Source organism: Ochotona princeps, chromosome 11, assembly GCF_030435755.1.
Source record: "Ochotona princeps isolate mOchPri1 chromosome 11, mOchPri1.hap1, whole genome shotgun sequence".
NCBI classification, from domain to species: Eukaryota; Metazoa; Chordata; class Mammalia; order Lagomorpha; family Ochotonidae; genus Ochotona; species Ochotona princeps.
Window position 1 is genome coordinate 46014048 of NC_080842.1, and position 26460 is coordinate 46040507.

Genomic DNA, 26460 nt, shown 5'->3' on the forward strand with positions numbered 1-26460 from the left:
TTTCAGATTTGGATAAGACTGACGACCTACCATTCTTATTTCAGTGCCAAGATCTTCTTGTTAAGATCATGCACCAATCATTACATGTTATCATATACCAGCAGGACATTTTGCAAAGGTTGCTTGTATTTATTTTGATCATTAAGTTAAAAGTATTGAGGGCTCTTACTTTCTCCAGCTTGGGTCAAACAAATGCTCTTGTCTCAAAGTTAACAGACATGCTCACAAGGACACCTAAATCTATCTTTCCATGTTATCAAGTTATGTGTTTGTATGCTGCTCACTGTTTCTAAGCCATAACAAATCATCTGACGGTACTGGGCTTTTGGTAGGCTATCTGCACCCTCCCCCCACTCTCTCGCTATGGCATCTATTCTAAGCGTCAGAGTACAAATTTAGAAACTTATATATAGCCAGCATGTCATCCTTCACCAACCAATTTGCTTTGAATTTTCACAGTAGAGCTACATTTGTTGGAGGGTCGCAAGCCATAAAATATAGAGAGGTATGTTCTGATCCTTCTAAAAGACTTCGCATTAAAAAAAAAAAAAACTGGGTTACATTATGACTTTGTTGATGGCTATGTTATGTAAGACATTGTATGTTACAAAAATTTAGTGTCTTCTAAGGTGAATTCATCTTTTATTCTTTTGATAATGCCTAATAATGTGTTTTTGTGAACTGTAAAAGCTGTACTATTGCATTTCAAGTTCTTTAAATGATGAATTATTAAAAGATTTATCACCAGGCCCTGGTTTTAACTGACCTAACTCACTGTTACTTTTACGCATGTGCCTCATGAAGAAAATCTTGAATCATTAAATCAGATGCATTGTATCTAATTTTAGAAAAACTTTGTCTTTTAAATTAACTGAGCAAATTTGATACATTTGACAGTTGCTACTTGAATATTTCTGATTAATCAGGCTCTTAGAGCTATGACTGTTTATTTCCTTTTAAATTTATGATAAGAAGTTTTTCATAGATTATTGTGATTATGCTGATTTCTTCAATGATATTTCAACTTAACTTTTTCTTTAAAATAAAAGTTTTGGAACGCCAATGTTCTGGCCTAGCAGATTAAGCTGCTGCCTAGGACAGTAGAGTCCTACTTACGAGCACCAGCTCCAATCCCAGCTACCTGTTTCCTATCAAGCCCCCAACTACTGTGCTTGAGATGGCAGAAGGAGACGGCTGCCGCTTTAGGAGTCCAGGATGTAGTTTGTGGTTCCTGGCTTCATCCTATCCCCAGCCCTCTCAAATAAATTGGAAATATTTTTTTAAAACCCTGCTTAGTCAAAATCACCCTAAAGATGTAAACTCTTCGGAGAAAGTAATTAAAGGTAACACCTTTTGTAAATGAGTTTCTGCCATGTATTTCAGTATCCTACAAATAATGCTCTGTTCTCTAAAAGGCATCCAGGGATTATCATATCACCAATTAATAATCCCAAAAGAAAATAATATTCCAAAAGAAATCTTATTGACTTATGAACTTAGTGTAAAACACTCTTGTTTTTCAGGATGTCAAACTGGGGGCAATTTGACCCTGATTTTTACCAATCTAATTATACCATCGATAATCAAGAGCAGAGTACTGATGATTCTGAAGTCTATGGATCTAGAAGGTAAGTATTTTACATTGGGATAATAAGCTTTCAATTTAAAAAATGTTATATGAATGCTATTTATCCATATAAACATGACTATGAAAGCAAGTAATGCTTTGTTGTCAAATCACTTAGACTTTATTTGGCTATATAGCTGTTTTATGGGTCTAGGTTAATAAACTTGGAGAAAAGTCAGATTCTTCGCCTCTTCACCTTTTCTATGCTTATTGAGCTGTTACTATTTCTTAGGAATCTTTCTAAGCTTCAAGAATATATAAATAAACTCAGTGCATCTTCACACAACTCTGTGAGGTAGGTCTGACTGTTGTCCACATGTTACATATGAGACACCACGCACATAGGGAAAGGAAGGAACTTTCCGGGGTCATACACCTATTTAAGAAAAGAAGTTAGGATTTTCTGTTTTAGGCCTACAACCAAGGTGATCAAGTGGTTTATTGTAAATCAAGATATTTTTATTAACAATAAACTAAGGTATCAATATTATTGAGACAATAAAAATTGACTGAACCATGCCAAGCAAACTAGAATTTTTGGTGATCATACCACCCTTATAACTCTAGGCCAACTCACCTCATAGTGGATATTTTCAATGTATTAATTGTTGAAGATTTTTTTCTTAAATATAAAAATGTACTTTAAATAATTCAAATGGAAGGGGTAATGAATGAACAAAAACAAAAGTTGGGAGACCATCCATTCTGTCCAATAAAATTGATCGCTGCTCCCTGATCAATGATCAAACCTATAGCACACATGAATATATGCTACTCTCACAAGCTTTTTTGTGGATGCTATTTCTGAATCACAGCTCAAAAGACCAGGGAAATGTATTAGTGTATGACTTTTTAAATTGAAAAATTACTTACCTGGAATTTGAAGTCATTCACACGCCTATGCTATCCTTCTAAATCAGTCTATCTTTTACAGTTTACAATTCTGAATGTAAAGAAATAGAGAGTTTGAATTAGAGGAATAGTTCAAGCATTGAGATATTACAACATTTAAGTATCTCATGGGAAACCTATGCATTAGGCCAATTCATCTCCGTATGCCTATTTTATAAAAGGGAACCAGTTGCCTTGGATTTTCTGTTCCTTTTCTCCACTTTCTTTCTAGATAGGATAAGCATTTGAGTAGCGTCTTTGTTTCTAAATGAAGTAAATTGGAAAGTCCAACAAGAGAAATACAAAGCTTTCTCCTTAGGGGATGGCTCATGAAGCACAGTCTTATTCTCCCATCCCCTGAACTTCATTTTTCTTCCTCTATTTGATTTCATGCATTGATATTTCCCAGAAATAAAAATGATAAAAATGGAAATTAATTTAAAGAAATGAGGAAAATTCATGCTCATAATGTATCAAGTTTATAGCCTTGCCTATTTTAGGTGCTTAGCATTCAAGCCCATGTCCTGGTTTGGATGAGGTAACTTTTTAATTCCAATCCACATCGCAAATCTCAGGAATCCGAGAAGGACATCTTAGCAGCAGTAGTTTTAAGAGGTTCATTAAATATGGAATCAGGTCAGTAATTTACAGATATACATTAAAGGATCTTTAAAGATTTGATCTTTTATTCATATCATGCCTAGTTCAATAAAATATACTTAAAATCAGCATATGATGATGCTCACCCCAGCAAAAGGTGCAGGAACCTTGAGGATAGTTATGATAAACCAGTCAGTTGATCCTTCCCCTCCCTCTTTCTCACACTTCTCTACTCTCTGTCTGTCTCTCTCTCTCATAAACACACACACACACACACACACACACTCTCACCCCTACCTTTTCTTTTTCCTGTAAACCTTTCTAACTGTTGTATATGGGAGCTTATTTTAAATGGCCTACTTGGAACAATGACATACTAACTAGAAACCTGTTTGGCTATGCTTTCTAGTGAAAGATGAAAATATTAGTTTTAAACAAAGGGTTTTTCATTTTAGAATGAATGTATTTTCCATTTTAAAAAATAAACTATCCAGTAATTCATACGGGGTGATTTTTAGTAACTATATGTAGACTATATTTTTTCTATCAGATTTGTTCAGGTTTTAAATTGAGGACTATACTCCGTATCTGAAGAAATAAATAAATACTGCTACAGAAAGAGGGTAACAATTCTCACTGATGTTTTGAAAGAGTTGTAATAACCCATTACTGAATCATCACCATGTCTGAATCTGCAGACCCCTCGTATGAACTAACCTAGGCATTATAGATAAAAGTAATGGCATCACTTGATATCCAGCTGGATCCTGTCAGATCTGTAAATTTTGCATAAGACAACCACTTTGCCCACCTTCCCTCTAGTCCAAATACCATTGACCTGAGTCCATACAATATTGTCTTGAAAAGGTCACTTAGAATGCCTGATTACTGTCTCAACTGAAGAGCAACGTAGATAAAATGTTGCTGGGAGTCCAGACTAAACCTTTTTTTTAGCCAACTGAGCATCTCTGCCGTTAATGTATAATTTTTTTCAAGTGCCTGTATTCTCCCAGTGTCAGACTGCAAAAACAAAGCAAAATCAGCTGATGGGACTCTAAACCAGTGGCTCCTGAAAGATAAAACTCCAATAGAGAACATTGCTAATGGTTGTAAGATAAGCCAAAGAAAGCATATATATCTTCAACTATTGATATTATCATGACTGCTCTTCTACATTTTCATTGGTAAATAAATATTAAGTTCTGTTGACTCAGAAATGTATATACTATATAAGTAAAGAGAATCCTTTAGAGGCTATTTGGGGAGTTATTATTCATTTACAAATAAGAAAACTGAGGCACAGAAGATGAGATAAAGTGCGCAACATTATAAAACAGGGATCTGAACACCAGGATTTGATTTCAGAGGCCATGTTGGTTTAGGATAAATCCTACTATTGGATAGTCACTCAAGTCTGAGATGCATGTATACAGTGTTGGGACTTAAAAAGGAACTATGAATGCTGCTGGCAGTCCTGAAGGCACCTTTCTAGGCACCTCACAATTGAGATTTAGTTTTATTTGGAAGGCAGATTTTTCAGAGAGTGAAGGAAAGGCAGAGAGAAATCTTCCAATCACTTATTCATTCCCCAAATGGCCACAATAGCTGGAGATGGACTGGTTAAAAGCCAGAGGTCAGGATCTTCCTCCATGTCTCCCACAAATGCATAGAGACCCAAGAACTTGGGCCATCTTCTGCTACTCTCCTAGGCACATTAGCAGGGAGCTGGGTCACAAGTAGAGCAGCCAGGACTCAAGCTGGGGCCATATTTAATACCAGCCCTATAGCACCAGCCCCAATTGTGTATTTCTTTATCACGTTGGTCATATATGTCCAAACAGGAGATATTTATGGTCAGAACTAGTCACATAAAGGAGGTTCAATATTTTACTAACAGACATCATATTAAAATTATGGTTTAAAGGAATGTATCACAATACATTTTGTAACTATTTCAGCGTACAAGAGATCACAGTGAGTTATGAAGTTCAAAACATGAGATTGTACATTTAAGACTGTGTCTTTAGTCCAATAGGATTTGGTGATAAAAAGACTTAAAGATGTTAATGGACAATTCTTTGTATTACTTCTCTTGCTTTGAAATAAAAGTTATGCAACTGTAACAAAGATCCCATATACCCATATACCTATTTCCCTCCCATTCTCTAATTGCAATGTGGTTACTTAGAAAAGTTGTTGCTTTCCAGTTTTATCACATAAATGGTAAAATAAAGAGAAAAACGTAGCTAAGGAGGTATTGAGATAGCATGTTTTTACAGCACTGATTTTCACATTTCCAAAGAGGGATGCTGAAACTGGTTATAGTGTAATTCAATTAGCAATATTTCTGAGTGGCTAGGAATTCGAGGTGTATTTATTTGTGGGTACCCACTGGTTTATGAGTTTGTGCTTTCCTGTGACTTGATGGTACAATTACATACTTTTCTGAGGTTTCTATAGGTGCATAGGAACCCTGGAAGTAAGTGACAATGGAGGACTGTGCAGGGCGCAGGATCTGCTAAGAAAATGTCAGTCTGGAGTCCAGTACCTGCAGTGTTACTGTGTAGTAACAAAGACATGGGCAAGTCATTGAGCCTGTATTTCTTTTCCTGTAAAATGGGAGTAAAAGCATGATTTTTATCTTATGCAGTCAAATGGAGAAAATATGAGAGGAAGCACATTGTACATGCTTAGTTGTTTCTTGTTCCCCTTCGTGCTCAGTAATGTTATTTTGGGGAGGGACAGAACAACTTTTAAGCATGCTATGTCTTCATGGCAAAGCCTTCGTAAAGATAGATAAATTCATGAAATGAAAACTGTAGCTTTATTTCCTGATATACTATAATATCCATGTCACAGAATTGTCTGTGTTTTCCCTTTTCTAGTCAACCAGCCAGTGAACAACCTCAGCCTGCCTCTTTTGTTCCGCCGGAGATGCTCATGACGTCAGGCTACACAGGGCAATTTTTTCAGCCAGCATCCAGCTCCGATTACTATTCACAGCCTCCTTATATAGACAGCTTTGATGAAGAACCTCCTTTGCTAGAAGATAAGTTAAGGAATGTGTATCATTAATGTGTGCACAGCTCGAAGAATAATTGCAGCCTTAATGAATGCTTCCAGCTTGCCGTGTGTGTATTTCATGGGTGACATGTAACAAGTGTGCTAAATCAAGACTCTTACATCAGTGGAAGTGTGTTGTATGTTGGTGTGGTACTGTGTGTGCTGTTGTTATGTGGTGTGTTGGAAGCATGTGCTACTGCTGTGACGCTACCGCAGTTATTAAAACGTTTCTTTGCTAGTATTCCATCAGGATCCTCCAGCACTTCTAGGCAACAGTAAACACGTCCTTTGGCAGAGTGATTCTATTAAAGCAGTGTCCTTGTGCTCCCATTAATGAAGTGCTTCCTAACAGCAGATTTTTTATTTTCAACTCTGCCTGCCTGGAGCAAGGAGGCAAAGTTTCTCAGATTAATATTGTGAGTTGTCGCTGACATGGAGAGAAGCCAGTTTTTCTCTTCCCTGACTCAAGTAATCTGCCTCATCTTAACATGGCATGACTGGGAGAAGAATGGGATGTCGGGAAATCACATTGCTGATACAAAGGTAACCTGGGGTATCTTTCCTGTTCAGTGTCGTTGGAGGTTTCTAAAACAAAACATTTTTTTTCAAAAAAATTTGCATGCAAATTTCATGATTATTTTTTGGATGCAGGTATCCTATACCTGCTGCTTTCTTCTTCAAGAATGTCATCATGATACTGTAACTGTAGATATTCAAAACTAAAAATGCAAATGGGATCGATTTGAGGCTCCAACAGGAATAGTCAGTGTAACTGTTTCGAGTTTCTTTATTTCTAGTCAAATGAAAGGGAGTTGATTGAAATCTCTTTTACATGAGGGACCCATTTAACCATATACGAACGCAACAATCCAGAGTTCAAAGATTGTTTATCATTTGCCTTAAAACTGTAAAAATTTGAGGACACCGAAGAACATACAGAAGATTCTATAGATTTTTTTTGGCTGTGGAAAAACTGGCTAGATACCTTGATCAGTTATGTTCAATCAGTTCATTCTGTTTTGCCTGTTTAATAAGTAACAGAAAGTTACCAGCTGTTCTTACTAAATCCGTGCCTTCACTCCAACAACATCTCTGTCAGTTGTCTGCTTTTACTTATGATAGTGTTTAGAAAATATATAAAAATGTAAATAAGAATATAAAAATAATCTCAAATCTGTGTCTAAGACAAGAAAAACCATTAGTAATTTAATTTTTCCTTCTAGCCTTCATTCTGTTCCTATGAATGTCTGTGTGATTATACATACATACTTAAATCCTATTTTTTCCATGAAATATGTATTTTTGAGTTGTTAAAAGTCAAAGTTGAATCATATTTTGGCTATAAAGTTTTGTCTAAAGGTATAAAGATAAAGCCATGGGTATGATTTCTGGCAGAGATATAATTGACATTTGCTGGTTTTTATTAAGCACACATCAAAATGGCCTACACAGTTGTGAAGCTGTAATAAAGGTTATTCCCTTCACAAATCCAATGACTTTAAAATGTGCTTATTCATTCCTTAAGTGCATTTTAGTCTAAATTTCTTGTTAGGTCTTATGTAAGAACAGTAACTTATGTGAGTTGATAATGTACGCTTTTTATGTTAAGTCAGATCAAGTCTGTCAAACCAGAAAAATATTACTTATGTTTATATTTGTAGCATAATTTGATGTGCCAGTGCCACAATTAGGATGGAAAATAAGGATCTTGTTTTTATAGCATATGTGTCATACACTTTACTACCACTAGATGACAGCAAAACAATAAATTTTGCATGCAAATTTCACTGCAGTTTCATTTTTATTTGCATAGTAAGGTATTATATTAGGCTATTCACAATTAACAAATACTTACATCTCATCTGCATTTTTGTAATAAATTTGAATACAAATATTCTGTACTAAGCATGTAAAATCTTTAGCTTCTATAAAATATTTAATAGGTTTTATGTTCATTCACTATTTCATGACTTAATGCTGCAAAATGTGCAGAAGTTAATTAAATCATCAAAAAAGTGGTTGTTATCATTAATACTGTTTCATAAAAAAATTATTCCTTGCTCTTGGGACCCTGCATCCTCATGAGAGGCCCAGAAGAGGCTCCTGTCTTCAGATCAGCTCAGCTCGGGCGCTTATGGGAACATGGGGAGTAAATCAGCGAACGGAAGATCTTTCTCTGTCTCTCCTCTTTGTATTTCTGACTTTCCAATAAATAAATAAATGAATCTTTCTTAAAAAATCTGCTCATTGGTGTTTTTCATAAATGATCTTTTTTTTCTTGAGAAAAAGGTATTTGGAATTAATGACTATCTTATTGTGGTAAATATAAAAAAATGCAGCAGTACTATTATTTCAAAATTAAAAGTAATGTTTGAAAATAACCTGTGGTGAAATTAATTTAAGCTGCCCATTTCCTCAAATTTAAGAATTATGCTAGTCTAACTTTATTTTAAACTTAGTAAACTGAGTATGTTGTTCCAAGTGTATACTCATTAGGACAGTAAAAACGCACTGCGAAAAATGAAGACTAACACATAGAATTTGAAATTTAAATCATTTTCTTACTATTTTCAACTAATTTAATCAGCTTAATTCCTTACATTTTTGGAGCAACACTTACCAAACTGGGCGCTAACTGAGTTAAAGAATCTCCTTTCTTTCCCAGCTAAAACAGTGTCTAGTTGACCTTAGAATTTCTGGGTTGTTCAAGTAAGCTCTCTCCATGTCCTGTAAATCATTAGAAGTCCTTCTTGTAGCCTATGTACACTCAATGTCAGCCAGGCATGGTGCTTCAGTGGTGCATGCCATTGTGAAGAAGTTGAACTGACCAAAGAGGGTTGCTAAATTCTGAGAAGGAAAGTTAAATGAATTTAGCAGGGCATGGTAGCCTAGTGGCTTAAGTCATAGCCTTGCACATGCCAGGATCCCATGTGGGTACTGGTTCTAATCCTAGCAGCCCCGCTTTCCATCCAGCTCCCTGCTAGCCTGGGAAAGCAGTCGAGGATGGCCCAAAGCCTGGGGACCCTGCACCCATGTGGAAGACCCAGAAGAAGCTCCTGGCTCCTGACTTTGAATCAGTATAACTTGAACATTGCAGCCTCTTGGGGGAGTGAATCAACAGATAGAAGCTCTTCCTCTGTCTTTCCTCCTCTCTGTATATCTGACTTTCCAGTAAAAATAGTATAAATCTTTAAAAAATACAAAGTTGGGCCGGGCGCAATGGCCTAGCACCTGAAGTCCTCGCCTTGAATGCGCCAGGATCCCATATGGGTGCCGGTTGTAATCCAAGCAGCCCCACTTCCCATCCAGCTCCCTGCTTGTGGTCTGGGAAAGCAGTTGAGGATGGCCCAAAGCATTGGGAGCCTGCACCCGTGTGGGAGACCTGGAGGAAGTTCCTGGCTCATGGCTTTGGATCGGCACAGCACCAGCCGTTGCGGCTCACTTGGGGAGTGAATCATCGGACGGAAGAGCTTCCTCTCTGTCTCTCCTCCTCTCTATATATATCTGACCTTGCAATAAAAATAAATAAGTCTTTAAAAAAAGAAAGTTAAATGAATTTAAGAAGATTCTCCTTTCCATGGGAGAATTAGAATCAACTCAAATGGATACTGGTGGCGCTGTACATTAAACCAACACTAGGAGCCCGTCTGTTCCACCTCTGGTCCACTCCCAGTAATGCACCTGGAAAGATAATAAAGACAGCACAAATGCTTGGGATTCTACACTCAGTAGGAAAGCACGATGAAGCTTTTGGCTCCTGGCTTCCACCTGGCCCAGCCTTGTGCGTTGTAAGCATCTGTTTAGTGAGCCAGGAGAAGGAAGATCTTTCTCCCTCTCCTCTGTAATGCTGCCTTTCAGATATATATCTATATCTATATCTATATCTATATCTATATCTATATCTATATCTATGTCTATGTCTATGTCTATGTCTATATCTATATATAAATTTTTAAAACTTAGGGCCTGGTGCAATGGCTCAGTGATTAAATTCTCACCTTGCATCTGCCAGGATTCCATGTAGGCACCAGTTTATGCTCCAGCTGCTGCTCTTCCCTTCAGCTCCCTGCTTGTGCCCTTGGCCAGTCGAGGACGGCCCAAAGCCTTAGGAACCTGCACTTGTGTGGGAGACCTGGAAAAAGCTCCTGGCTCTTGGTTTTGAATTGGCTCAGCTCCAGCCATTGTGGCTACTTGTGGAGTGAACCATCAGATAGAAGAACTTTCTCTGTCTTTCCTTCTCTCTGTAACTCTGCCTTTACCAGTAAAATAAAATAAATCTTCAAAAATTAAGTAAAAGCAATAAAACATTATGAGATTAGGTGCACAGTGATCTCATCACACATACAAGGTTAAAAACGTGTCTTCTCCAATCAGATTGTTCAGTTTGAAGCTTAGATTTTTATTATTATTATTAATTATTTTGCATTATGTGAGTTTCATAGGCTCTGGGAATCTCCCCACCCCTCCCCACGCCCCTCCCCCCTGGTGGATTCCTCCACCTTGATGCAGTATTACAGTTCAAATTCAATCAGGATTCTTTCCTTGCAAACATATACCAAGCATAGAGTCCAGCTACTTATTGTCCAGATGGGTTGAACAGTTTCTTGGGGAGACCATTTCTGGTCCGAAGTTAGAGCTGGTAGAATATCATCCCAGTCAGTTAAGAGTCCCAATATAACATCAACAGCAATTTGAAACATTATGGAATTGACATGGTTTTGAGTAACCAGTATGTTAAAAAAAAAGCAAGTTCTTAACCACAACCTATGATTAGCTCATTAACATTTCAATTTTAGTTTATATACAGGACCGGAAGCCTAGATTTTTATACTATTAGCACTGTGACCTTGGACATGTTATTTAATCTCTTGAGACTTCAGTCATCTAATGTGATAAATAGAAATAAAAGTACAAGTCTCATTGCATGTCATAACATCAGTGTGTGTGTAATGTACTGCAAATTTTGTGTGGCCCATAGTAAACGCATACTAAAGTGCAGCTCATTTTAGTTGAAATATATATACTCACAATAAAGAAGTATTTATTCTTCCTAGCTTCTACTTTATCTATATTGAAATTTATCAATTATCGAAGTAACCTAATTAGTTTGATTGCTGGTTTCTACATAGTCAAATTGCACTGTTCCCCTACACACCAATATCCACCGCAGTTTACAGGAATGGAGAAAAAAGAAACCAATGTAATGTCAATATTCAGTTCTTAATATAAAATATTACAAAGAAACACAGTGTATCATAGGGGTGTGGGAGGAAGTAGCCAGAATTATTTGCAAAGAAAGCACTGTAAAAAAATTAAAAATTTATAAATGAGTTTGGATTCAGAACTGACGATGCTGTTTGTGGATATTTTATTCTAACATTACCATGCATTAAAGGGCAAGGTTAAGTTGTCTTCAGAACTTAATCTTTGAATACATTGACATAACCTCATAGTGCAGAACATTGACCTTGTAAAAATGTGCATGTACATCATGATTATTTTTACTAACAGGAAAATCCTTCCTCCTTTCTCCTCTGTGAAAGTTCAGGCGTGCAGTGTAAAATCCCTCTTCTCATTAGCTTGAGTGGAAATGAAATTCCAGGCCTGAGCTCACTTTCCTCAGGTTAGCTAATATCCACTGGTTGAAAAATGATGACATTCTTGATACAACAACATATTAGAAGTAGTAACAAATGAAAGTACAGGAAATCTCTAAATGGAGAATAGCATGAGATGTGATTGCTGCTTACTACTTTATTTTTGACAGTATAGCATCTATTTCTCGATTCTTAACTAGATTTGAAGCTTGTGTTTGTTGTGTAAATCAGAAAAATTTTATCTTGATGGAATTCCTTTAAAAGCATATTTTTTAGATCACTGACCACAACGAATTTTAGTTTGTCTTCATGAAGACATTTACTAAGTAAATGAATGATAGATAATGATTTATTAAGGAACAGAATTCATTTGTGCTTTCGAATGTTTGTTTTATTTTTTATTTATTTTTTTTTCTTTGCAGAACTTGGAATCAATTTTGACCACATTTGGCAAAAAACCTTGACGGTATTAAACCCAATGAAGCCAGCAGATGGCAGTATCATGAACGAAACGGATCTTACCGGGCCCATCCTTTTTTGCATAGCCCTGGGAGTCACCCTGCTTCTGGTACCTGATGCTATCACTTGTCCTGTCCGGAGTCAGTTTTGAAACTATCTCTGTAAATGCAAAAACAATGTCTGCTGCTTTTCAAGAATCTACATAAAAACGTCAGACTCACGACGCCACTTTTTAAAGTGAGACTTACTTAATCAAAATCCTAGTGACAAAAATAAAATTTGAAATTTGAACATGAATTTCAAAAATCAAGCCAGTAAGTCAACATTGCACCAAAACAAGGAGTCATGCATGCCTTTGCTGCAGTTAAGGAGGCTGTGAGAGGCATTTAGGCTGCCGTTAGGATGCAGGTAAGGTCGCAGATGTCGCCTGCAGCACCTGCGCTGGATTGCAGCCTCCTTGCCTTCCCACAGCACACTACAGGGAGCTCCGGGAGGAAGGGCGCAGGTAGTTCATGTCCCTGACAGCCAAAAGGGAGATCTGCATGGCGGCCCTCTGGCGAGCCAGACGATGGGAACTCCATCTCTGTCTCTTTCTGTCTCTCAAATATATAAAAATTAATAGGTAGGTCAGTAAATACAAAGGTTTTCAGTCTGGGGTGGCTGAAGGAGAACATGGCCTAGGGAGACGTGAGCTCTGCATGTGAGGCCCTGCTCTGTGTGAAATGTCACTTATGGCACTAGATGGTGACTGCCCTTTGATCATCAGCGTCTGTGTGGGGGTTTATCGTGGGAGTATTTCTAACATCTTGTGAAGCATGAAGTGAATTTCTTCGTTTCTGATTGTACTCCTGGGAATTACATTTCTTTGCAACAGCAGTCTATGATTTTTTTCTTACTCAACCCATATTTTTCTCCTGTCATTTTAGATGTAACCTGCATCTTGTTTCATACATGGGCCCCTTTTATTTTTATATCTGGAAGTCATAACATTGAATTCACCAAAATAGTTAGGAAAACCTTTTTTCATGTAAGTAATATTTAAAACCATTCTAGCACATACTTTAAAGCAAAATTTTAAATTTTTTAAGGGAAAAAGTGCTAAAAAATCTGATTTTTATACAAGAAAGGATTGGCAAAGAATAAAAGTACAGGTTGAAAAAAGGGCCCGGTCAGCCTGAAAAGTACAGTTTATTAGTAGTAATGAGTTCAACCTGGTAGGATCAATGATACAGGAAGTTACAGATTTTAGGAAAAGCTCATAAGACACTTATTGAGTCCTTTATCTAATGTTTCTCATGAGAATAATTTATTGTAACATAACCAAGAGTTTTTCAAAAAGTAGCTTAAAATGTATGTGCAACTAGTCATTTTTCACTTATTAATTCTAACACATCAATCAAAATACTGATAACAATCTGTATGGTGATATGGCTAGTAATAACATCATGCTGATCAGGAAGTGTGGTGTTCAGTGATAACATCTTCTTTCTTTCCTTGTTCCACAGCACACACACTCCGTAAGGCAACAATGTATCCACTAGAGTTTTATTTTAGTCTTCAGTTTCCCTTCTTTCATCTTTGTCAATGTAATTTGATAATCTTAGATTATGCCGCTAAGTAAGGCCATGCCAATTAATCAAACAGTCAGAAGCGATCAACTTAATGTATTAACACATCTTTCCTTTACAAATCATTTGTAATGCATCAGCTGCTCATTTTCGTGCAGAAAATATTAATGTTACATCCTTTAAAAAATACTTAAGATCACCCTTCAACATGTTACTTGGAGGAATTTAAATATCATCTCTGATATTTTAAATACAAAACAATATAAATGAAGAAGGGAGAAAATCTCATCTTCCTCTAACTTTGTCACCACTTGGGATCTTAGACTGTTGGTCTTGTAAGTTCATGCCTTAATTTCTTCATTTTCTTCAAAACAAAAGCATTTCTGTGATTAATCACTAAGCTTTAGTTCAGTTCTGAACTTATTAAAATATTGTTTCAAAAGTTTGTATGAAAATATTATGAATTGAATTTTAGGAGTATATGCGGGAACATCAGAATTGATTCTGATAAAGAATGCTAAGGACTATCCAAAATTTCCAGCTGCATTTTAATTGAAGAGCCATTTAAGTCAGAACCCAGTTAATATGGGTTAACTCTGCACTAGATGTTTACAGTTAAAAAGGCTGCTACAGCATTACATTAGACAAAAGTGACAGAAAAATATAGAATTCATAGCTAATCCATTCATTATCTACAGAAATGTAAGATTCATAATCAGTTTTATGATTTATGTTGACTTAGCGCACAATGTCTTTTAGTGGACTTTATTTAGGCTTGCAAGAGGAAAATTAGAAAAATCATATTCAAGCCCTTACCACCAGTTGAGCTTTACTGACTCTTTCCCCCTAAATTATTTCCAACACCCACACCAAGAAGGAAAGTGGTTTAAAGCTATTGCTCCATTTAGTTTTTGTGGTGGAGCTTTGAATGTGATCTGAGAAAAAAAAAAGTACATAGCCAACATACAGGTATAATCAGAAGAATACTGATCATTTTGGATGACGATGTGATAACAAGGGCATTATAGGGAGGATACTAAAAAAAAAACTTAGAGGCTAACAAAATGAAACATTCATTTTCTATTTCAACCATAAGCCCTTATTCAGAGTTTAAATGATTTCTAAATGGGAATGATTTTTGCAAATGAAATTACAACTTGGAGAAATTAACGAAAGAAAGATGTAAGGAAAGAAGGTCAGTAATGACATGGGTAGGCATAATTTCATTACCAAGATAGTTTCAATGTTCCCCGTTAACTCCACTTTATTCATAAAATTGTCTTTCAGGACCTGGAAAGTCTAGTCATGTGTCCATTAGGTGTAAGGAAGTTTCCTTTTACATTACAATTAGTCCTACCTCAAGATTATCTCATCCAAATAAATTAAGACCGTTTCTCTAATACATTAAAGAAATTGGAAATATTCCCTATTTTTTAAGTGAAGCAAACTCACCCAGTAGAACAGTGAGTGCATTACTAACAACCAAAGTCAGTATTATATCATAAAATAGATCTAAGAAGAATCAAAAGATGAGAACAGCCATGTGGAATAGTAAGATTTCTGTCTGCAAGGCCAGCATCCTATATGGACACAGGTGGAAGTCCTGGCCACGCCCATTCTAATCCAATTCCCTGATAACGCATGTGGGAAACCAGCACAAGATACCCCACGTGATTGGACCCCCACCGCCTGAATGGGAGATCTGAATGACACCCTTGGCTCCTTTCTAAATTCTAGCAACGGAATTTTGGCTATTTGGAGAGTAAGCCAGAGAATGAAATATCTGTCTTTCCCTCTCTCTCTGCAACCCTGACTCTCAAATAAATAAAATGAATCTTCTTTTAAAAATGCAAAAGATATTCAAAGAAAATCTATCAGTGGCTAATGCTGAAGAAAATTCTGCCACAAACATTCAGGAATATTTTGTCAAAGGACTTTGGAGTAAACAGTCCCTCAAATGCTGGAAGAGTAGGTAGATGGTTCTGAAATTTAGCATGGTCATGATCTTATCCATTATCCTTAATTGAGTGCACAACAAGTGCTTTTTTAAATGCATTAATGCCGTGGAAGAAGAAAAAAATGAGAACCAAAAAGCTTTCTCTATTTCTATCAGATCCTTCATTGTTTTCCTATGCAAACCAAAACCAGAGGCAGCCTATTCAAACTCTACCTAGCAGTTGTATTCATCTTTGTTTGCATTTAAAAGACAAATGCATTATTTGTTAGAACGTTGGCAATGCTCAGGTTAACAGATATTAAAATATCTCATGGTGAATTAGCAGCAGGTTGTACCCTTTTCATATTTCTGGTTAGTTTAAATAAGCCAACATCTTCATACAGTATGACCAGTTACTTGGTAATAAGCATTATCAAAAAGAAAAAGAAAAAGTATTCTCCAGGCAGATGACTTTAGGTTGTGCTGAGTTCACGTTAACTAACCCTCTTTAATTTAGGCCTTGTCCTAGCTCCTGTCAGGTTCTGGGGACCTAAGGTTTAGAGCCAAATTGCAAGACTGAAAGCCAGTCTCCACTGCGACCATTTTATTGCCTTGAAGAAGTCACTTAACTCCTGTGCGTTCCATCTCCTCATGTGCCAAGTGACAGAAAACGGCACCTGCTTCCTAAGGTTTTTATGTGGATTAAATGAGTATATGGAGAACGCTTAAACTAGGACTTGACAGTAAATTTCGTATTTGCTTACTCATCTTAGTAATATGTTTCATAAATCTCCAAGACTAAATGGTGTTTTAGTCATTCCTTCACTCAGTCAGTGATTCACTAAATAGAGTGTGCTTTAAGCTTGAACTCCTGATACACAATCTAGGACTAAAAAGTGTCAACCTGGCAATACTTTCTCTTTCAATGGCATGTTTACACTATCATAAATATATTCAGGGCTGTTTCCTCTATAATATAATTCATATTATAGCCATATAGCCAGCGTTTCTGCCAGAACTCCCAGGCTCTTAATACTGAATCTACAAGATAAGGAACAGCACTGAGTGGGTGCTAAAGTGCTCTCTGTTTCGTTGTCACTCTGATGTCCAATGTTCGTTGTGCTTTCAAATCATTTTTATTTCTCTCTCTCTCTCTCTCTCTCTCTCTCTCTCTTTCCTTCCTCCCTCCCTTTCTCCCTCCCGCCCTCCTTTCTTTCTTTCTTTCTTTCTCAGGCAGGAAAAGTGCAGTTTGGTTACGTATACGGTATGAGTGCCATTGGCTGCCTTGGCATTCATGCCTTGCTGAACCTGATGAGCTCTTCAGGGGTGTCATACGGCTGTGTGGCGAGTGTGCTGGGCTACTGCCTGCTGCCCATGGTCATCCTCTCCAGCAGTGCTACCTTCTTTTCATTGCAGTAAGTGTTTGCATGGGCTACTTGATAAACCCCTACCCGCTGCCCCAGGCGCAATCATCACCAAGTCTTGTCACACCAGTGCAAAAGCCTATTCTTTTTCCCGATCATTTTGGTAGTGGAACTGGAGAAACCATTTGTATTAAAAGCTACACAAGGGATTCAGAAAAGTAGGTTAGCTTTGGCTCAGGTGCTGTTCCTATTTCAATGATTTAAAAAATAAATTAAGGCAAGTTATCTTTAAAACTGGCACTTCTTAAGTTGTCACATTCTTCATTGTGAACTATTATCATGGGTAATATAACAACCACAGAAAATTCACTTATTTGATTTTGGAAGAGTAAGTGCCTGCTGAACACTGACAAATTGCTTCAGCTCCCAGGCACTCTGCCTCCTAGGCTCGTAGCAACTGTTCTTTCTCAGCTGGGCGCCTCGCAGCGCAGCACTCCCAGGAACCCTGATGAGGATATTAATGCTAGAGAATTTTATAGCATATACGCTCAGTCAATACAGTTTTTCCTTCTCATTTTTTCTTGCTTCATTTACGCAGTTTGTATTTGCAATGGGAAACCATTAAAGGTAGTACAGATTTAAATTTCTCTTGGGCACTTTCCCAGGGCATATGTGTGTCACTATCATTTTGGTGAGAGGCAGTGAGAAATTATATAATCTTCTGTCAACTGCTATGCTCTCTAAATCCACTTGGAAATAAACATTTGCTATTGGATACAAAGAGACACAATTTGCATTTTTTCCTCCTATGAATCCAGTCTTACATTCTTTTTTTTTTAAAGATTTATTCTATTTTTATTGGAAAGGCAGATATACAGAAAGGAGGAGAGACAGAGAGGAAGATCTTCCATCCGATGGTTCACTCCCCAAGCAGCCTCAATGGCTGGAGCTGAGGCAATCCAACAGAAGCCTCTTCCAGGTCTCCCAGGCGGGATCAGTGTCCCAAAGCTTTGGGCTGTCCTCGACTGCTTTCCCAGGCCACAAGCAGGGAGCTGGATGGGAAGTGTAGCCGCCGGGATTAGAACCAGCACCCATATGGGATCCTGGCATGTTCAAGGTGAGGAATGTAACCACTAGGCTATCATACCGGGTGCCAGCCTTACATTCTTAATGATGCATTTGATAGTATACCACATAAGCAGTTTGATAAGGTCACAAATAAACATAATGGAAAATCCTTTAAAGGGTTTTTGTTTAATAAGATTATGGATTTTTTTCAAAGCATTATTAAGAGTGATTAAATTAAGAGTATTTTATTTTTGTTTTACTATGACCTCATATTTAAAGTACCATTTTGAGAAAAACTTGGAAAATTCTTAAACAGTAAGTACTGAATGTTTTAAAACGAAAGCAACAACAGGTAATGGATACCTTGAACGAATAAATGCAACATAAATTACATTTCCGAATATATTCCAAGGAAAATAGCCCACATTTTTTACATTGCATGCTTTTAACAAATGGGTGCACCTTCTGTGTTGTTTAGTAGAGTTAGCACAGAGTCCTACAATTCCACCTGGTCAGATGCTTTTGCACAAGACTGCTATCATGATCCATTTTTTAAAACCAGTTCTAAGTGTTACACATTTTCGGTAAAGTTGGAATTCGTGTCTTGAAAATATTTGAGAAGCTGATAGCAACCAAAATTCTTGGATTTAGAGAGTCATCATAAATTTGAAATTTTCCATTAGATTTTCAGTCTGAAATTAGAAAGGATAATTTAAAAACTACATTAAAAGAGAATGAACTATCTGACCACTATGCTCATTAAACATACATTAAATCAATGAATTTATTACTTTTAATATTGTGATATGATTGAACACTACAAAATGATAAGACATATGGTGAAGTTATTTTTTACTTATTTTGTTTTGGTTCAGTTGTTAAAATGTAGATATTTCTGTCGTTTTCATAATGAGCAGTTTTCAACTTCAGAGTCAAACCATGATGGGATCAAGCAGCATGGTTGGTGTTAGAAAGAGCCGTGGGCCGAGGGTTGGGAGATCTTCACCTGCTACCTACTTTACAATGAAGTTTGTGTGACGTCACTGTCATAAAGCTGGGTGCTAGGTATCTCCTGAGCTTTCCTGCAGTTCTTATGTCTTGTTTTTCTAAGTAATATGCTGCAATTTGCACACAGAAGAAGAAATATACTCCTTACCACTTATCATACCTTTTTAATTCCAAGGGGCTACCTATTTGTTTTTCTTCTTTTTAAAAATAAAATCTGTTATTTGAAAGGGAGATTTCACAGAGAAACAGACAGACGAATGCCCACAAAGACTGTATCTGGACTATCTTGACACCAGAAACCTGGAGCTTCTTCTGGGTTTCCAATGTGGATGAAGGAGCCAAGGACTAGGGCCTTCTTTCACTGCTTTCCCAAGCACATTAGCAGGGAACTGGATCAGTAGTGGAGCAGTCAGGATTTGAACCACTGGGATGCCAGCACTGCAAGCTACAGCTTGACCCACACCCTTACCCCACCTATTTGACCTGAAAGAACTGATTGAATGCACATTACTTCTTGAAGCCACTGAGTTGCACAAATCCACTGTCACATTGTATTAAAAATTAAAAAAACCCATGGACACCATGTACACATACAAAATGGCTCTGCCAGGGTGAGGTGAGATGACACTCACACGTGTGCTTACCCATCTTCAGACTTTCCCACCACAAACAAAAAATTGGGACTTGGACTTGGGGGATAGAGGGAATTAGTCGTTATGATAGCTAACCCTGTTTCTCCTTCTCATACTATGAGTATATTTATGGAAAAAGTAAGAGAAAGGAATCTTCCATTACAAGAGAAGGCTGTCTATGTGGTAGAGATGGAAATAGCAGAAGCTGGGGTTTGAGTATTGATAGAGGAGATTGAATGCAACTGATTCCTGCCTTTACTAATTCCTGTTTTATTCAAGTTTAAATATTTATACTCTACGGTGACTTGACACATGCACTTTCTAACTAGCTGTGGCCTTTTGAATTCATATGATTTAAAAACCTCATGTTACAAAAGGATAATATTATTAAACATGTTGTACCAAGGACAGTTCAAAGTGGATTCTGACTCAGTAGCCTACTTTCTGCCTATCTAAGGCAACCGTGTCTTCTGTGTTTGCCATAGGGGCACCTTTGGGACGGTGGCAGCCTTGGTCATCATCGGCTGGTGTAGCCTTTCCGCCTCTAAGATCTTCATTTCTGCCTTAGACATGGAAGGACAGCAGCTTCTCATTGCCTACCCGTGTGCCTTACTTTATGGACTGTTTGCTCTCCTAACCGTTTTTTGAAGACTGTTTGAGAAGGTGTTGCAATTTTCAGTTTGCTTGCTGTTCAAATTATCCTGGAAATGTGTTTGCATTCAAATTTGGTGATATGCTTCTCTTATATTGCTGTTGAGAGAGTAACAAGCAAAGAGACATATAGCAGTTAAAGACGGTGCTCTAATAGCCTATTTGGTTGGAAGGATATTTTGCTTCTTGTTTTGGCACAGTAGAGCTTTTAAAACTATTCAAGAATAAAAAAAGATATGTAGTTGCTGTACAAATGAATGGCATTTTTCCTAATAGATATGTTTCTGAGAAATTGTAAGTAAACAGAACCGTATGCTTATTGTTGAAATAAAATCTACAGTAAGCCTTTTGAAAAATATTCACAACGGCTAAATTATATGTACATGGTTAAATAATGCAATAAAGCACATTTGTGAAGTTCAGAAATATATTTTATAGTCATATGTACCTATAGGATCAAAAAACAGCCTTTGAATTAGCTCACTGCTGCAACTGTTTCCATTTGGATAACACACTGATTCAAGCACTTCCCCACTTATTTGATTTAGGTGCCATTATCCAATGGTATAATTTTTCCCTTGCATTTATCCTCCATAGCTTACCATTTTCTCCATAAGTAAAAGAATATTATGAAAGGGCATTTCACTATTTGCCTTGAATTATATTACTGTATATTTTTGTTCTTAACATTTGTTGATTGATTTGCTGGAGTGGGATAGAGGACTCCTCCCATCTACTGAATCACCCCTCAAATACCTTCAATTGTGACCCAAGAATACAGTTCAGGTATGCCATGTGGGTGGCAGGAACATAGTACTTGAGGCACCAGCGTTGCTGCCCACAGTCCACATTGGCATGAAGCTGGAGTGAGGAGCTGGAGCTGGCAACCAAACCCAAGCCCTTGAAAGTGGGACATGGGTGTTTTTGCATGGCTGAGTCAAATGCTGGTCCCTTCCATGTTACATAATATCTTAAATGGCTTCTCATTACTGCCCTGAAGTCCCAATTATATATTCTATACTAAATAATCTTTCATATTTAGATGGCTGTACTATACCAGTTCTTCAACTGCTCCGATCTTCAATACTCCTTCCCTTTTCATTTCCTACAGTCAAGTGATTATTCTTGAAAACCAGAAACATTCAGAAAAAAAATTTCATCCTCCCACCACACCTACCAACCTACTTAAATCTTTACCTGCATACACATCCCGCCTTATCTCTTGTCGTCCTTCTCCACTCCCCATAATCAGCCTCTCCAATGACATTAAAATATATTCTCTTTATATTCATGTCAACACATAAACCTTTTCATATCTCCTATCCTAAAATAAAAAGCCCTCAAGTAAGCCTCATTTTCCAGTTGTGCCTCATTTCTGTGTTTCTCTTTGTAGTCAAAATCCTTAAAGAGTTGCGTATTGCCTCTGCTTTCATCTTACCATCTTCCCAGTCCCTTTTTCTGGAAGCCCATCGATAGTTCACTATTCTGTTGATCAACACCACCTTTGTTAAAGCAGCAGCAATGCATCTTGCTGCATCTATAACTGAATCATTATAATAGTGTCCATAACTTAATCTTCATAATTTCATTTCATTTTATGTGAACTCTCAGAGGTATTTGCGTGATTACCCTCTTCATTAGCCTCCTCTAGCTGGGAAGTGAGGTACTCACTGTGCGGAGGTATTTACTTTCCATTTGATTTCTGGGATGTCACAGCTGTTAGATGATTTTCCTACCTCATCGTAACTCCTCCTCAGTCTTCTCGCCTCAATCTCCAATCTGTTGTTCAATACTCAAAACTAGATGAGGTCACTAGATTGCATGGCTTTAAAAATCTAGCCACTCAAATTTTCATCTTCACGTTAACACTTTCCCCTGAGCTCTTAATGTACATATCTGATTTATACTTAATATCCCCATTTGTTGAATATGATAGTCTCAAAAACAGCTTTCTGAAACCAAATTCTTGCCTTCTGTATTATCCTATTGTTGCTTTCCAAAGTTTTTTCACCTTTATAACAAAACCCACAAACCATCCAGTAACTCCATCCATCCAGTAGTCAGTCTGGATGCTCTTACTTTCACAGTCCACACCTAGTCAATCAATTATTTTGACCCTATAATCAAATCATTCCCAAATGGGCCCATGTCTCATGAACCCCTTCTGTGCCAATGCCACTCCAGGCCTCTCCCTTCTGTGGTTTGACTGCAGCACTCATCCAATTGAGTTCCTGCCTCTCTGCTTTCTTCTCAACAGACTTTCCCATACACAGCAAAATAGAAATCACTTATGTCATCGCAAGCCCCAGATAATTTATATGGCTTTCATTCATGTGTAAAATAAAACCTAAACCTTCTTTTTATAGTTCAGAGGCTTTCAAAGATTAAATCTAAAAGATAAGTAATTATATATGTGTGAAAAATTGGAAACAATCTAAAAATTATTAACAACTGCGAGTGGGGTCAATAAATTATTGTTCATTTTGATGATTGAATGCTAAGCAACTGCCAAAATATTTTAGAAGAAATATGACATGGGACAAAATAGGCATTAAGTGCTTACCAATTCTGGTATTTACTAGAAGAATTTCCTATGGGCCAGCTGAATTGCTTTACATGTATTAACTCCTTGAATCCTCACAGCAATTTAAGGAACTGTGATATAACTTCCATTCTACAGGTTGCGGCTACTAAGTTGTAGAGAAAATCACTTATCTAAGATTATTCAGTCAACAGCTAGGATTTAAACAAGGAAAACTTGATTCCAGATCTAATCATCACTATTAATGCTGCTTGTTACTGAACAATAACATACCTAGTGTTTATTCTACTTAGATTAAATAGGGCTGATGGGTTTTACCTGCTACAGAAACATAACAAAGTAAAAGAGAAAAAAAAAAGAACAATCCAGAATGTGAACAGTTTAAAGTGGCACCTCTATGTCTCCTGCATCTATTTCTTTCTTTTTTTTTTAAGATTTATTCATTTTTATTACAGTCAGATATACAGAGAGGAGGAGAGACAGAGAGGAAGATCCTCCATCCGATGACCCACTCCCCAAGTGAACCACAACGGACCGATGCGCGCCGATCCAAAGCCGGGAACCTGGAACCTCTTCCGGGTCTCCCACACGGGTGCAGTGTCCCAATGCATTGGACCATCCTCAACTGCTTTCCCAGGCCACAAGCAGGGAGCTGGATGGGAAGTGGAGCTGCCGGGATTAGAACCGGCGCCCATATGGGATCCCGGGGCTTTCAAGGCGAGGATTTTAGCCGCCAGGCCACGCCGCCGGGCCCTCCTGCATCTATTTCTAACTATAGTTATAATGAATTATGCAGTTGTAGACCTAGTTACCACTTGGAAAGACAAATTTCTCAAATATAGTACACTTTCCCCATGCAAGAATTATTGACATTAAACGAATTTGTGTAAAATTAAGGTATTTTCATTTTCTATTTTTAAAAACAATTTGTGAAATGTACTTCTGGCCAGTAGATTAGGCTACGGAGTAAATGATAAGCTGGATGGGAACATAGTTAGGGCACAAAAGTGGAAACGTATTTTGCTTTAATAGACTCCAGAAAACGTTCTCCTTTTCCTTCATCCTCAAAATGCTCTCAACATTTTTAATATGAGATTTTCTTTTTACTTCTCTGTCTTTTCTAGGCAGATGAAAGTTACAGATTGTGTGCTAAGGGTAAACGGTACAGTTGGAGTCAAGAGACGGCCTTCATTTCATCAGGAATGATTGGGAACATGTGCTGAAAATAAAAGTCCTGAATTACTCAGACTCAAGTGGCCCAGTTCACAACAAGTTAAGTAGGGCAGTAGCCTTTGTAACATTGATGACAGATGCTTTTCTGCTGGGCTCTGGCTCCAAATGAAGAACTTCAACAGTAAAACCTGGTGATAATCCCCTGATCTTCTGTGTCTTAGAGGACTACAGTTCCATGCTGTTTTTGTAATGCGGTTTTCAAAAAAAAGTTTTCATTTCTAAATGGAAGTCTGGAATCATTATAATTATTGCTACTTCTCAGTTCAAAAAACCAACTAGGCTATGTTGCAAAGGACCCTTGATAACGCTGATCAAAATATGTATTTCCAGGTAAAACAACGAAAATAGTAATTCTTATGCAGTTAATGTCAATGGGCTTCCACATTGTTGATTAGCCATGCATCTGGACTTTAACACAAATAGAAGGGGAAATCAATCCATCCTGGGTACTGATGCTGCTTTACATGTAAACAGCTGGCTGACTTTGTGATTATTTTACATAGCTTTTTGAATCTCATTTTCTTCAGATAGAAAATGAAGTGGATGCCTCAGAGTTTGCAATGTCCTTAAGAGTACCAAAGAAAATGCTGCATATAAATTACTCAGCCAGTAACCTGGAGTATAGTAATTACTCAGTAAATGGAAACTTGGCATAGCTGCAATAGGGCCTCTGGATTGGGATTGTAGGGAAGGCTCTTTACTTTTCTATAATATTATGAATAAATTATGGGTAAAAGATGATGGCTTTAATTGAAATACACACTTGCCGGAGTCCAGCTCCAGCCTGGGTTTCGGAACTCGGGAAGGGTGCGTGGATGAGGCGCAGAAAGAAAGAGACGGACCACTAGGATTCCATGATGATAGTGGACACGGCAATAAAGCCGTCTGCTTTATTTATACAGTCAGTCAAACTCTGGCTCAGACTTTTTACGTCATGATCAAATGGGTGTTGCTAAAGATAATTCTGCCGTTTGTCTCACCTAAGGAAAGCTCAACCAGTAACACATACCTCTTGAATCAGCTAAGGGAGGAATGTGTCCGGGAGGCAGGACCCAAAAGATCAAAGAGAGAAAGAATGGGTTTCCCCTATACCTGGGAAGTTAGCACCCTTGATTAACATATCGTCAATGAGAGAGGAAAGGCTGTAAACAAGTCCCCACAACCTGAGGACAGAACACCTTTGATTAACATAGCAATGGTGGCAGCCGTAGCAGTAGTAGGTAAAAACCTTTATGCTAAAGGCGAATATCAGTAACCTCAACTTCCAAGCTCGCACAGATACCCTACGTCAACTGTTAACTCCGCAGGGGCAGACAGTGCCTAGGCAGATCACTGAAAACTCAGTGGGGAAGTCCGGCAATGGAAAGCGGGCTGCATTCAGGTGATCAAAACAACGTCCCGCCGGAGCCCTGCTCTGCGGGGAGTTCCTTCGCGGCCTTGCCTGCAATGGAAGCAATGTTTCTCACACCTTCCTGTTTGTCTACATCCATCACACGGACCCCGGCACACACTAAATGGAAAACAGTTACTTTGGCATAGTAGTACAGTTGGTGAAAACGATCATGCCAGAGCCAACCAAATTCAATAAGAGTTTATCTAGAAATATTAACACAATTCTAAAAATTTAAAAGAAGAGCCTTTGTTGACATTTCATGATTTGGTCACCAAGCAACAGAACATCTTTCTGATATTGAAATTGCATCTCATACCTTGAACCAGAGGGTGATGCTCTAATTTCTTATTTCTGGCAGCTAGTGACACATGAACTAAGACTAGTCAATAGAATTCTTCTGTTTCAGGACTTGAAATTTTGACAATGAGATCCAACAGCACAAGAGCAGTTAGAAAAAAAAAATGAAAGCAAAAAGTATGGTAGCAGTGGTAGAAGCTAAGCAGATGTAGCTAGTTTTATGCCATTGTATGTAGCACTCACTTGCAAAATTTCAGCATTTAAGTCATCACAGAACCGGTTTTGTCACACAAAACAATACCAAAAATGTCACTCGAAGACAGGACATTTGGTCTCATAGTTAATATGCTGCTCTGGGATAGCTACGTCTGATAATGAAGTCCTTGGATTAAGTTCAGCTCTGCTCCTGATTCTTATTTCCTGCTAATGCACAACCTGGGAGGTAGCAGATGATGGCTCGGATGATTAGTTGCTGGCGCACACATGGAAGATTGGGTTTGAATTTACTGCTTCTGGCTTTGGGCTTGCCCA

The 26460-nt window shown here is 37.7% G+C and overlaps 1 protein-coding gene across 2 annotated transcripts; it reads left to right on the forward strand.

Annotated features, from left to right (window-relative positions):
* Positions 1-375: 375 nt before the first annotated feature.
* YIPF7 (Yip1 domain family member 7) lies at positions 376-24498 on the forward strand. 2 transcript variants are annotated; one of them, XM_058670149.1, is made up of 7 exons: positions 376-505; positions 1524-1628; positions 6004-6165; positions 12199-12346; positions 16975-17156; positions 20299-20476; positions 24131-24498. In XM_058670149.1, the coding sequence occupies exons 2-6, from the start codon at positions 1525-1527 to the stop codon at positions 20459-20461; spliced, it is 759 nt and encodes a 252-aa protein (XP_058526132.1). In that variant the 5' UTR covers positions 376-505; position 1524; the 3' UTR covers positions 20462-20476; positions 24131-24498. The 2 variants fall into 2 exon arrangements, with proteins under 2 accessions (XP_058526132.1, XP_058526131.1); XM_058670148.1 differs by lacking the exon at positions 24131-24498 and having other exon boundaries at positions 20299-21860.
* The last annotated feature ends 1962 nt before the right edge of the window (positions 24499-26460 follow it).